The sequence below is a fragment of the Vigna angularis genome, chromosome 10 (genome assembly GCF_016808095.1).
Source record: "Vigna angularis cultivar LongXiaoDou No.4 chromosome 10, ASM1680809v1, whole genome shotgun sequence".
In the NCBI taxonomy this organism is placed as follows: Eukaryota; Viridiplantae; Streptophyta; class Magnoliopsida; order Fabales; family Fabaceae; genus Vigna; species Vigna angularis.
This window is the reverse complement of record NC_068979.1, coordinates 6,278,990-6,293,877: the sequence shown is the minus strand read 5'-3', so window position 1 is coordinate 6,293,877 and position 14,888 is coordinate 6,278,990. Positions and strand designations below refer to the sequence as shown.

The 14,888-nt window shown below is 26.8% G+C and overlaps 1 protein-coding gene across 1 annotated transcript; it reads left to right on the top strand.

The window, feature by feature from the left end:
* The first annotated feature begins 6,681 nt into the window (after nt 1–6,681).
* LOC108335586 (probable pectate lyase 4) lies at nt 6,682–8,172 on the top strand. Its single transcript, XM_017571617.1, has 4 exons — nt 6,682–7,137; nt 7,243–7,598; nt 7,688–7,823; nt 7,948–8,172. The coding sequence occupies exons 1-4, from the start codon at nt 6,682–6,684 to the stop codon at nt 8,170–8,172; spliced, it is 1,173 nt and encodes a 390-aa protein (XP_017427106.1).
* Nucleotides 8,173–14,888: the final 6,716 nt, after the last annotated feature.

Below are 14,888 nucleotides of genomic sequence, written 5' to 3'. Positions count from 1 at the left end.
TTCGATAACGAACGTTCATTTTCATAGTATTTCATATTTCTAGTCCCAATTACAGTAACTCATTTTTCAGTATAACCTTCATACATTTAACTACTCATATCATAGCACATCTCATAAATTTCATATATCATCCCATCATCCAGATCATACATCAAGGATCAAAAATACACATTTCATACTTTATAATTTCATACAATTCATACAGCACAACACATACACATGAATTAAACTTAATAAGCTTCCCTTACCTGGATCAGTAGTGAACGAACGTCCTAACGTGAAAATCCGTATTCGCCCAACTATCACTTCTATCCTCAGACCACTCAACTCTTGGAACTAAAACAAAAATCCAGAATCAAAACTTGATTCAGAGACAGAGAATGCATGTAACCATATTTGGTTTTTGCATGAACCCTAATAATGAACAGCTAAGGGACGAACGTACCAGAACTCAAAACTTGAACTTGTTCGGTTTGATGGAAAGCTTATGACGTCTGGATTGCTTCTACGGTCTCTGAAATTTGATCGGAGAAGAAGAAGGTAAGTTATGGTAGAGAGAAGATGGAAGTTCTAGAGAGAAGGCAGAGAATTTGGAAAGCAAAGGTTCAGGGAAGAAGATGAAACATGCAGAGAAGTGGGAGAGTGTTTTCCAGAAAAGTAATTTCTCTTCCCACGTAGGACGAACGTCCATTCGCCTGGTGCCACTTGGATTCCACTAACGTTTTCGAATGTTCCAAAGTGACACTTGGCAGCTGCATGCAGAATGAGTGTGAGTGCGTTTTAATGGCACTGCACGTGTGATGAGGGTGCATTAAATGGCGTTAAGAACGAGAGGTGTGGGTGCGTTTCTTAATACAAATTCTGGACAGGATTTTTTGAGTAATAATTACGTGATTTGACAGGTGGTAGTGGTTTAAATTTTCGAGACCTTACACCATACATTCTAATCGTTCCTCTTAATATCTAAGCATGCTGGCACTTTATTTTTCTTAGAACTTTATCACAGTAAAACGTTTGTTGAATTTGAATAAGATTAAATTAATTTAAAGGAAAATTTTGTTGAGCTTTATTTGTTATGATTTTCTTTTACTACTGCTCCTCATTTCATTTCTTGAAATGAAACAACGTCTCGTTGTGGGGAGGGAATCCAAAATAAATTTAGGATACTATCGGATTGTATTGAATAAGTGAATAATATTGGATAAATAAAATGAATAAATATTATTATTATAAATATTTAGTTCAACTAAATTTATATTTTAATATTCATAAATTTATAAATATATTTAAAATTTAAAACTTTATTTTTAATGTAAAATTATTATCTTAAAATTAATAATAAGTTATATAAAATTATTATTAAAATTATATATATATATATATATATATATATATATATATATATATATATTCAATTAAAGTATGTTTATGTTATTTATTTAAAATAAAAATAATTTTATTTAAATTTTTTAATTTAACTTTCTAAAAAATCCGATCAAATCAATCATAATCCAAATTTAATTAGTTAATAAATTAAAGGTTTAATTGCTTCCTTTGTCCCCAGTTTGGTTGAATTGTGTCAAATTCATCCTCATTTTTAAAAAAGTTTCATTGTTGTCCTCACGTGGTGTAAAAGTTTCATTGTCGTCCTCACGTGGTGTAAAAGTGTCAATTGAATCCAAACATAGAAAAAATTTGTGTCAAAGTAGTCATTTTTCCTATATCTCTGTGTCTTCCTTTCATACAATCAAGTACAGATATTCATTTTACCTTATCCAATTTAAGGCTTTTCATAGCTCCAGAGAAGTAACATATGAAAAGAAGACACAGAGATATAGGAAAAATGACTACTTTGACACAAATTTTTTCTATGTTTGGATTCAATTGACACTTTTATACCACGTGAGGACGACAATGAAACTTTTTTAAAAATGAGGATGAATTTGACACAATTCAACCAAACTGGGGACAAAGGAAACAATTAAACCTAAATTAAATAATTAAATACGGATTTTAAAATCGCACAAAAGACAAGGAAACATGGATGGTACATGTGTCTTTGTTTCGTAACCCATAATTCTCAGTCTTATCAACTTAAATTTGTCGTATTTTAACAGATTGGTATCATTGCAACACGGACTCTCTGATGGACAACCTGGCAATCACAGCTGCTGGTCGCCGCATCTTCACTTTTATTTTTAATAAAGCAACCTAATTAATTGTTAAAATCATTTTATTCTTTTAAATTGAGAAGAATATAATACAATTAAATAAAAATTATTTATTTTTATTCAATTAATTTTAAAATATACCAACTATATATTTAATTCTATTATAATTTTAGATCGCTAGCTTTCTGTAAGTACTTAGTTATAAACGCATTGGAAGGGTTATTTTTATCGCGAGTTAATTAGAACTTACTTTTTCATATAAGTAAGTATCTATATTGTTGTATGAAGAGAATTAGCTATATACTTTTCTTTTCAATGTTATTATTTCATTAAAAGTTTTTAAACTATAATTATCATTTTTTATCTATACAAGGAAACTTCACTTTTTTATTTACACATTTTTGTATTTCATCTTTAAATAATTATTTTCTAAAATTAAAATAGTTATTTTATTATGGGTGTTTCACCTTGCATCTCCCTTCCTTTGTGTATAGCTCTAAAATTATAAATATGACAATCAGCATTTATTTCATTTCTTCTTTTTATTCTCCTCTCTTCACTCACCTTGTCCTTTTTTTTCCTTGACCAGCTTTCAAAATCCATTAAAAATTCAACGATTTAAGATTTGAAATACGTTTTTCTCTTAACTTAAAAGTTCGTAAATTCTTAACCAGCTTTCAAAAGCCGGTTAAAAAAACATATTTTGAAATACGTTTAAAAAATAAACATAATTTGAAATACATTTAAGAATAAACACACTTTAAAATACGAATAAATGTATTTCAAAATACATTTAATAAAAAAATTTATTCAAAATACATTTTAAAAAAAGTACTTCAAAATACGTTTATTCCTTAAACATATTTATGTTTAAGAAAGAAAATGTATTAAATTTAAAATAACAAATGATAAATTTTGAAAAATCAAAATAAAACAAACAAAACATAAAAAAATACAATTAACCAAATTTAACAAAAATTTAAATAAAAAATAGAAACCAGATACAATTAAAATAGTTTAAAAAATCAAATAAAATATTTAAAAATTCAACCAAATAAAATTTATTTTTTCTGCTTGAAATTATATTGATTTTTGTTATTTGTTTATACTTATTTAATTTAATTTTGTTGATTTTTTTTAAATTGTAATTTTATTTGGTTGTAATTTTTTATTTTAAATTTTGTTAATTGTTTTTTCCTTTTTTTATTTTAATTTTTCAAAACTTATTATTTGTTATTCTTTTGTTATTTTAAATTTAATACATTTTTTTCTAAAAGATTTAATTATTCGGATAATTTCTATTTTCGGTGATTTTTCTCAAATAGGTCCTTCACTTATGTTTTGTCTCAATTGAGTCCTAATGTTTTAAAAATTTAAGCAATTAAGTTCTTGCTTTAGTTCCTTATTTTTTTAATTATTTTCATTTCTATTTTTTTTTATTTTTTTAAAATAAAACAATTAACATTTAACCTAAATAATATAAATGAGTAAATTATAAAAATTAACATTTAATGAAGGATCAAATTGAAACAAAATAAAAATAGAGAGACCAAATTGAGACAAATGTAATAACATGTGGTTTGACCATGACACGTCACATTGTCATTGCTATGTGCCACAACTTGACACGTGACAATTTTTTCAATTTAAAAAAAATAAAAAAGAATAAAAAATTTAAATTAAAATAATTAAAAAATATTTAAAATTCAGAAAAATCACAAGTTGACACATGACACCTTAATGGTGTTAGCACGAAACTAACGGCAATGATCTAATTGTTTCAATTTTTCAAAAATAGAGACCTATTTGAGAAAAAAAATGAGGAATCTAAGTGAGAAAAGTCAAATCTTTTTTAAAGATAAATAAGTTTAAGGAATAAATGTATTTGAAATTAACTTAGTTGGAAGTATGTTTATTCACTAAACATATTTTAAACTACGCTCTTTTTTTTTTCTTTAAACCGGTTTTCAAAAATTAGTTAAGAGCTCATAGAGTTTCAAAAACTGCTGAAAAGAAAAAATATTTCAAATCTTAAATCATTGAATTTTTAACCGATTTTTGAAAGTGGATTAAAGAATAAAGGAGATGAAGTGAGTGAAGAGAGAAGAGAAAAGTAAAAGAAGAAAAAAGAAAAATTTAATAAAACATTTAAAGTCATATTTATAATTTTGAAGGTGTAGAAAAAGAAGAGAGATGCATGGTAAAACACCCTTTTATTGATATTACTTTAAATTAACTGTTAGTTTAAATTTAATTACTTTTATATTAAAATAACGAGTTTATCATTTTAAATAATTATGTATTTAATTGTAATTAATATTTTAAATTAAATTAATTATCTATAATAAAAAAATTCATATACATGATTTATAATATATATATATATATATATATATATATATATATAACGAACTTCGAAGGAGGTGCAGGCTCTCGCAGGCGGTTCTTTCTTTCACGAAAATCAGACTGAAGCAATGGGAGGTGCGATGCAGCAAGAACTCGAGCAAGAAGAAACGAGTGGGATGCGGCGCAAGAGAAAAATGGGAATGAGAAATTAAGATTAGGGTTTTTATTATTTATTGAAGGGTAAAATTGTAATTTGAAATTTTAGGGAGTGCAGGAAGAAAAAATTGGATGCAGAAAGAAGTAGCCGAGACTTTATCATGTTTATATTATTATTTTTCTTTGGAATGGATTTTCCAGAATATACTTTCTGCATTCTAGAAAAATCATGGAAGAATAAATAACAGGTGCAGAAAAGTTTCATCGGAACGCTTCGGTTTATTGTGAAGATTTGATGTGAGTGAATAAGTTATGTTAAAGAGAAAGAAAAAGGTTGTTGCTTTTTACTTTATATTCATGTTGTAGTGTCATATGTCAACATATATTTTTGTATCAATTATGTATGTGTTGTGTATAATATATATTATGTAATTATATTCTTTGTCCAGATTGTGTTATTTTGAGAACATATACTTTGTCGTATGTTATATTTCAAACTGCGAAATTTATTAAAAATATGATCTCTTGCATGATTTGTATGTGCGTTTAATTTCAACTTTTGAAGGATATAAATGTCCTTGAATTATTTATTATACTATAGAGATAATGTATTCAAAAAGAGAAAGAACATTCTTGAAGTCAATATTTGTAACAACAACTATCTTAAGGTGTAACAACCTCTTGTAACGTTTGCACCTTAAACACCTTTACTGAATGTGAATCATAAAGCTAAAATTAACGTCTTATTTCAATAATAATTAAATATTCACAAATTAAATTAAATTTTCATTTATTTATGAATTTGCATTTTTTAGATTTTCAAAATGTTACAAGTTTAAAATAAATTAAAGTGGTTTTTTAAATTGTCATACAAACACTCATGATAATATCAATGAAACATGTACACTTTAAGTATTGTTGTTACATTCAACTCAAAACTTTAATGATTTATGACTTTAAATCTTTATATAACACTTCACTTTATCACTTTTTCTTAATTTAGATTAATACTTATATTCTCAACATGATGTCTCTTTTGCAATATTATATTTGTTTTTATTTTTGTTGCTGTATTTTCTATTTTTTAATCATCAAAATGAATTGTGTTTTACAATGTTTATTAAAATATTATTTTGCTTAGTAGGCTGTTATAAAATTAATGAAATTATTCTATTAATATAGAGAAATATGATTTTAACAAATATAACACTTATGTATATATAAAACAAATGTAAATATAACAAATGTGAGTAATATAGCCTCGTAATAAGAAAGTGACAAGATATATAATTTCATAGGATGTTAATTTAATATTAAACTCTTGTTTAATGAATTTCAAATTAAATTTTAACATATGAAAAATCATTATTATTAAAAATTTAAATTTAAATTTAATTCAATTTTATAAAACAAATTTATAAGATGAGATTTTCATATTTGTATCTGCTTAGGATATAACTTTATCTTATCTTTAGTCGATGTGAAATCTCAAACACACCTCGCACATTTAGACATATACATCTTAAGTATTGAGTATGAGATTAGGCTTGATAATGGATGACACGATAGGTCTAACAAAAAACAATTTTCACTAAGATAAACTCAAACTTATACAAAAACAACTTGTAATGTGAGATTTACACATGTTTATATACCTTAAATTTGTCTTATTTATAGTTTAGGTTGGATTTCTAACAATTAATATACTTGAATTTCTAAATTTACTTTTGTGGTTGTAAAATTTAGGTAGTTGTTATAACTTAAGGTTAACATTTAAAATTAATTAAGCAAACATAGTTACTTATTTCTATTGATAGTTTTTTTTAGTATGAAATATCCATTGGACATAGCTTGCGAAAACAACTTAAACTAACTTTCAAAATAATATTTTTCTATATAATCACTTTTCATATTACATTTTGTTTCAAATTATACTATCACACATTCTCTCTTTCTTTTCTATATTCTTTTTATAACTCACATATATTAAGAATAATTGTCATTTACAATGATATCTTACAATATCAATTTTAATTATTGGCATTTTGCTTTAGCTGTTATTGTTGTTGTCTTCATTCCAAACTTTGGTGTTGCAAAACAATCTAAAATAGATGGATTGAAAATGAATGTGATTGATCGATGTTGGAAATTGAATCATGTATGGAGGATGAATCGACCTCAACTAGCAACATGTTCTATTGGCTACACGGGTAAAATGACAAGCAACATTGGTAAAGACCTCGTTCGTTATAAAGTTATTGACCCTAGTGATGATCCTATAAACCCTAAACCTGGTACCTTGAGACATGGAGCTTTTGTAATTCAACGTAAAGTTTGGATCACATTCCAAAGAGACATGCATATTAGACTCGAAAGACCCCTTCTTATTAGTAGTTTTACAACCATTGATGGTCGAGGCGTTAATGTTGACATTGCTGAAAATGCATGTTTAATGATCTTTAAGGTAATCATTCACTAATTTGTTGCTTGTGACAAAAGGTGTATGCATTCACATCTTTTCAAATTTCTTTTATACAATTTTTCATTTATTTATTTATTTTTATTTTAGGCCACAAATGTAATCATCCATAACATTCGACTTCATCATTGCAAACCTCAAGCTCCAGGGGTTGTGATGGGACCTGAAGGAAAGGTGATTCCTTTGGGCCATGTAGATGGAGATGCAATAAGATTGATTACTGCTTCAAATATTTGGATTGATCACAATACACTTTACAATTGTCAAGATAGCTTACTTGATGTAACACGGGGTTCAACTAATGTGACTATATCTAATAATTGGTTTAGAAATCAAGACAAAGTTATGCTTCTTGGACATGATGATGGTTATATAAGAGACCAAAACATGAAGGTGACCATTACATACAACCACTTCGGACCTAATTGCAATCAACGCATGCCTAGGTAATTAATTATTCAATTAGTACATAATATACACAAATTTAAATAAATTTCATAATTTTATTTTTGCTCCTAAATAAAAAAAATGTTAGGATTCGTCATGGGTATGCACATGTAGTCAACAATCTTTACTTAGGATGGGTGCAATATGCCATTGGTGGAAGTATGAGACCTAGTCTCAAAAGTGAAGCTAATCTCTTTATAGCACCAACAAAAGGGAGTAAGGAGGTATACAATTTTAGTTTTTCCATTTCAACTACTTATAGTATTCAATTAATTACACATCACAAAAGTTGGATATGTATGAAGAAATCACTTTTGTAATATTTTTTTATTGATTTAATGCACGAAGGTAACATGGAGAAAGAATAGCCACACAAATGGAAATGCATGGGAGTTTTATTCAGTGAAAGATGCATTTGAGAATGGAGCTTCTTTCACAATGACAAAAGGAGGACAAGTGCCAAAACCAAACTACAGTGAAGAACAACGTTTTAATATTGCTAATGTCAAGTATGTAAGATTATTAACTCGTTCATCAAGTGTCTTACGATACACTAAAACATCTCTATGTTGATAAGTAAAAGAATCTTTAAAATAATTTGGCATTTATCACATTAAATAATGAGAAGTTCATTACTCCCCACATGTATTAACATTCTATTGTATTATAAAATTATTTTTTCATCTATGAATATATGATATATATTTTTTCTTACCTATTTTAGTAGTAAATAATTTTAGGAAGAGATATAATAATTATATATAAAGAAGAAAACTTATACATGTATAAATAATTTATATCTATTTTATCTTTAAAAATTTGAGCAAAATGTGAATATTCAAATATGTAAGATGTATAACTATATCCTTTTCATCGTAAGAGGTCCATTATTACGCTTAAATTTACTTAACAAACTTTTTAAAAGTTATTTGACTAGGTTTAACTAATAACACTAAATATTTTCTTATAGAATAACTTTTTTTAATTAAATAGAATTTTTGTTTTTATATATAATAATTAATGGTTGATAAATGTATTTAAATGTCTCGTTATTTATTAATTATATAAGTTTTTGCTCATTCTTTATTTGTAAAGTTTGCATAAGAGAACTTCTAATTGTTATAAAGCGTAGTTTACACGAATCATACAACTAAAACTTTAACAGATACAATTCATGATTTGTATTCGATCTAAAAGAATGAAGTGATAAGAACAAAAGTGTAACCAACCAATGTATTTGTCTCTGTTTGTGCAATCCGGTGAGTTTATCATTTTTCTTTTCTTAACTATTATTCAAATTGTTATACTTACGATTTATTTTATTCACACAATGAAGTTTAAACCCCCTCATAGAATTTATTGTATAAGCGGAAAAATATATAAACTTTCCATATGAAAAAATAATCCATCCTATCCAATTTGGACTAGTCTGATTTGGGCTTTCAAATTTGGACATAATTAAACCGGTTATTTTTCTTTTTGTACCCCATAGATTTCATGCTCATCCCATTGAGAATGGTTGAAAGACTAAATTGCGTCGCTTGATGCTGCCCCCTTATTGTGTAATCTAAAAGGAACTTATACATTATACACAATTTAATTATTTTTTTATGAAAAAAATGTTTTTTTAAATTACGTACACCGAAAATAAATAAATAAAAAACTTTAAAATCACACAATTTAAAAGTCACGTAATCTATAAGTTTCTTTCAATGTAAAAAATGATTTTCAAATTACATAATCTAAAAATAACAAAAAAAAACATTTTATTAAATCAAATTAACTTTCATGTATATTATGAAATCCTAAAGTAAAAAAATAATGACTATGCAATTTAAAAACTATTTTTTAAGGACAGTGAAAAATGTTCAATTTATGGGAAGGCAAATCTCCTTAAGCTTCCATGACACTTTTTTGTGTTAGAGCCAATTATTATCCATCTTTTTCGTCTTATATAATAAAATTAAAATGTTATAATTTTGACATATGATTAGTGATCACTTTCGAAGAATATTTTGAAAGTGTCAAAATAATGTGTATACAAAAATTTGAGAATGTTAATAAAATATATTAAAATTAAAAAATGTTTTTATTTATATATGAATTTTTTGTAAACCCACACACAAAGAAGTTCCATCACATTAAAAATGGTGTTTTGACCAAATTAGTGTACCTTTTCTAAATTACTAAACTGAGTACAAGTTAAGAAACTTAGGGAATAAAATAAGTCATCCTTTGAAAAAATGACTTCATTTTACATAGATCATTTTTGCAAACATAATCTCTATTTAAGAAAAAAAAATATATATGAAGAAACACTACTTCAACTCGTTCTTCTTCAAAAGATTTTAGTTTTATTATGATAACTAAAATAGTTATGATAATATTAATAACAAAAAATTGATGATATTATTATTCTATGTCAAATATAATTATTATAAAACTATTATTGTGTGACATTTATTATTGTTACTATAATTACACTAAATAGTGTTAATATTACTATAATTATCAAAATATAACTTTCATTTAAATTAAAGTAGTGTTTTTTCATATGATTTGGTTTTATTATAATGATGACAGTAAATTAAAATTATTTTTAATGAAAACTTTAATTTATTATTGTTTTTGAAAAAATATAACTGTATTTATAGAACTGAAAATGAATCGCCTTTTATGCACAATTTATTATTATTATTTTTATATTTTTTATAAACTTTATTCATTTAGTTATTTAAAAAAAACATATTCCGTAAAAATACCACAAAAAGAAACTCTAAAGGCAAAGCTCTACCCACTTTATGAATTATTGGAACTGAACAAACGCGGAAACGATTTTGTAATTTCTTGAGGATGTTGATTGTAGTCAAATACTGTGGCTGTGTTCTATTATCAGCTTTATGTTCATTTGTCTGTATCGTCAACGACAGGATTGGTTGATTTTGAATATCTCACCTTAAGTAATGCAATTCCTGCACTGATTTTCTTTGGTTGAATAAAACCATTATAATTACTTTCCCATTACAATATAGCTATTAAGTTGACTCTGACCATGGACAACTGTCTCCTATTATAAAGATATTTCGTGAGAAGCACGAACATCCTATGTAAGAAATTTACAACAATATCTTTCTGAAGAGTACTAAAATAATGGTTTTAATGTTTATTTTACTAACGATTCAAACTCAGAAATCAGACCGAAGTGAAGCCTCTTATTAACGATATTCTTTTAAGTAGGAGATTAATGCAAATAACTTTTATATCATAACAATAAAAAATAAATTTAAGTTTGAAAATAATAGAAGAATAGAATGTCCACTTAGAACTCGCTAGAATGGACTCTAATCATGATTCTAATACTATGTTAGAACTTAGAAGTGAACTTTAAGTCTAACTCAACCCCACAAAACCAGTTTGAAAGGTAAGGTTTGCATCTCACTTATATATTATAATTTGGCCTTATCTCTAGTCGATGTGGGACTTCCAACACACCCTTTCACGCTTGGGTGGTCCGGGTGGAATAGAAGAATAGAATGCCCACATAGAACTCGTTAGGATAGGCTCTAACCATGGCTTTGATACCATATTAAAAAGTAGATTTTAAGTCTAACTCAATCCCACAAAACCGGTTTATAAGGTGAGATTTGCACCTCACTTATATATTATAATTTATCCTTATCTCTAGTCGATATATGACTTCCAACAGCCAAACAATAATAAAATTCATTATTACATCAGTCATTCTAAACTGATTGGTTAAGTTTTTCGGTAAATCACCAATTAAATATGATTTAGAGCATATTATCACAATTCTCAACTTCCTTTGTTCTCAAACGAAAAATTAATTTTAACAAAGACTTTAAATAGATTTGTGAGATTCTCCTCCAATGCTATCTTCTTGATTTTGATGACATTTCCAGACTCAATATATAATGTCTCTCACAGCTATTTAATGTCTTTATGTTTCGTCATCTCATGATATATTTGATAACAACCTAGAGATGTATGACACTTCAATAATTATCATAGTTAACATTTTATTTACACAATATCAACTCTCTATTCTCTTCAACTATAATGTTTATTTCACTCCTTAATGTAAGTATGATATGCTCCAATATTTTAGATAATAGATAAAGTCACCACCAATTTCAAAATGCATTTTTAGCCAACTATACTTTCAAATAATGTAAAGCGTACCAAAATCTTTTTAGTATTGGTTAACACAAATAATTTGATATTTATGTCTCTTAAGAAATATTTTAGATTTAATCTTTAACCAAACAGTAAAACGAATCAAAATATTTAAATCATGAAGAGTAGTTAGAGTCATAACTTTCTTATAAATAAACTTATTAGAGTTATCAATTAAACTAACTACTAGAGTTAATTTAGTTTTATGTTTGATAAACATTTCATTCCTTAAGAGATCTTTCTAGTAAAAGAAAATTCAACGTGTGTATAAAACGAAGAATTTCCTACTTAATAAAAATGTTTATGTTCTGTAATATATATATATATTTCAAAATTCTTATACCTTCGTATATTTGTCCTTTTTTTCATACAATGTCTTTATTTTTTTCACTCTTTCTTTAATCATCAGCTTTATAAAGACTAAATGTTTTTCTCCTTTCTAATATTTTCCTTCATCCATAACCTTTCAGATGTGGTGACAAATCATGTAGAATTAATCATAATCATAATTAATGTAATTTTCACATGGATGCGAATGTGACATATGTCAAATATAACTGTTTCTAAGGATTGGCATTTATATTGATTCAATATTCAAAATAATCAATAAAAAAGTTCTTATTATAGTAAATATATTTGTAATTTGAATAATTTTACTGTATTTAAATTTTAGATAATGTAAATGAGTTATTAGTTAAATAATTAATAGTGAAATACATTGAAGTTGTAATTGCAACAGTAATACCTGGAAATATATGAAAATAATCACTAGTGATTTAACCAAAGCTCTAGTTAACAACCTTGTTTTAGAATTTAATTAACTTTTATTATACGTTGTTTGTTTAGATTGGTGCAAGGCAATACCAACAGTGATAGTAATAGAAAATGATGACCACAAGTACATACTTTTCATGGTTAATTTCTGAAGGAAACAATTCCTTCAACTCATCAAATTATGTGCATGAGATTTTTGCTGAACTCTTTCTACACGTAAATAGGAAGTCAATTTTGCAATACACTCATTCAAAAATTTAAAGGGTCAAGAGATAAGCTTTTGAATTAAGTAAAATAAATAAATAAAATTTGTTTATATGAATGAATTACTTACATTTTGAGCTTTAATAAATTAATGTGGGACTGGGACTGTTGTAAAAATGAGTAGTGCGACCATTCTAATTAAAATTACTTGATTGAAAATGATGATATAATCTACTCTATTATTTAATTCAGTTTAGTCATAGTTTTGCATTACGAGGAAGTTGCAAAGAAAAATAAAATAACTTTTTGAATCAGCCATTCCACCTAACCTTCATTTTAAAATGATAAAAATGAAGAAAACCTATTACGCAGGACTATAATTTCTGATCTTATGAATATATATATTGAGAAAATAGTTCTAACGTGATACATTGATCTGGTAAAACGAGCAATATCAAAACTGAAAGAACGATTCAAATTTCAGATAAGCTTTTATATTGTCGGATATAATTTATACTCCAAATCAGTTTAGGTGGAGTCGATAAACTTATATTTTTCCGTTTTTAAAAATCATGATTAAAAACTAAATAATATATTGTTTTATTAAAATTTATATATAAAGTCATTACACATGGACTTAATTTTAAAAATTAATGTATCTTTATATCTCATTTAAGTTTGGAATTATTTTTTATTATTCTTAAATTGATCAAAAATATCTTATTTGATCACGGCAAAGCTAAGTTAGACTAATATTTTTTTGTCCCTCTAAAATATGATTTAGATTAAGCCATATAGTTTTTCACTTAACCCAAAAAATATATATCAATCAAATGTATATATTAACTAGTACAACACTCGTATCCACGAGTTAATGTATATACTTAAATTATTGATTAGATAACTTTTTAAAAGAATATATTTAATCAGAGATATCTAAGACATATACGTGTACATACACGACGAATTACTTGCGAGTTTTATTGTAGATAATAATAATAATTAAAAAGGCTTAATACTTTTTTTGGTCCTTCGAAAGGGGGCAAATGTTCAATTGCGTCCTACGTTTTTTTCGAAGTTCAATGTGTTCCCGACTTATGAAAAAAATGTGCAATTAACTCCTTTTTGGTAACGGTGTTCATTTTTTAACGGGCCAGCTAACAGGTTGGACTGAAGTTTGCAACGTGTCTGGGGAAGGTTAATACGTGGCTGTGTGAGGGTAAACGTGTGTATATTATTACAGATTACATGGCAGTGGTTAATAAATCAGAGGTTAGGGTTTGGGTTCCTCCCAATTGGTCTTTGAGATACGAATGGCTTCTTCCGAAGGGTGTTCGTCGTGTTCGAAAAGTTGGGGCAAAGGATTTTCTCGGTCGTCCCATGGTTGTGGTGTGAGAGGAGGTGGGATAATCCCTACTTGTTATTGTGGTGATATTGTTGTAACCAAAGTGGCGAAAACTACGAAGAATGCTGGGAGAAATTTTTGGGGTTGTCCACGTTACAAGGTTTGAATTATACGCTTTTGAGTTAATGTTTTTTTGACTTGATGCATTTCTTGATAGATTCCCTAACTTGGTGAATAATAGGGTGGATCTTCAATTGGCAGCTCGTGTAACTTTTTCAAGTGGTGTCTTGAAGAGAACGTTGATGAAAAAGATTGCACAATGGCGAGGAGGATAAGTCAGCTGGAAAATGCAGTGAAGGATTTGCAGAAAATGATGAAGTTTTTAGTTGTAGCTTTGTGTGTGTGTATTGTGGTGGACCTTGTCATGTTCAAGTTCTGTTTAGGTTGATTTAGTTAGATTGTAACATCCTGTGTTGTGAAAGGTGTAAGATCAATTATGCAATTCAATGTATTACGTTCCATTGACTATTTTAATGAGTTAATTTCAGTGAAGAATGTTCAAATCAGTCCCCCTTATGGTTTAAAAATGTTGAAATCAGTCCCCCATTTGCTTTAAAAATGTTCACATAGGTCAACCCAATAATGCATATGATGATGACTAATGGCACATATTACCAGTTTCTGCAAAAATAAGAAATTTAAGTACAAGTTTTGACCAAAACATCATCAAACCACTTTCATTCATTACCACACATAAAAGAAAGACATAAAG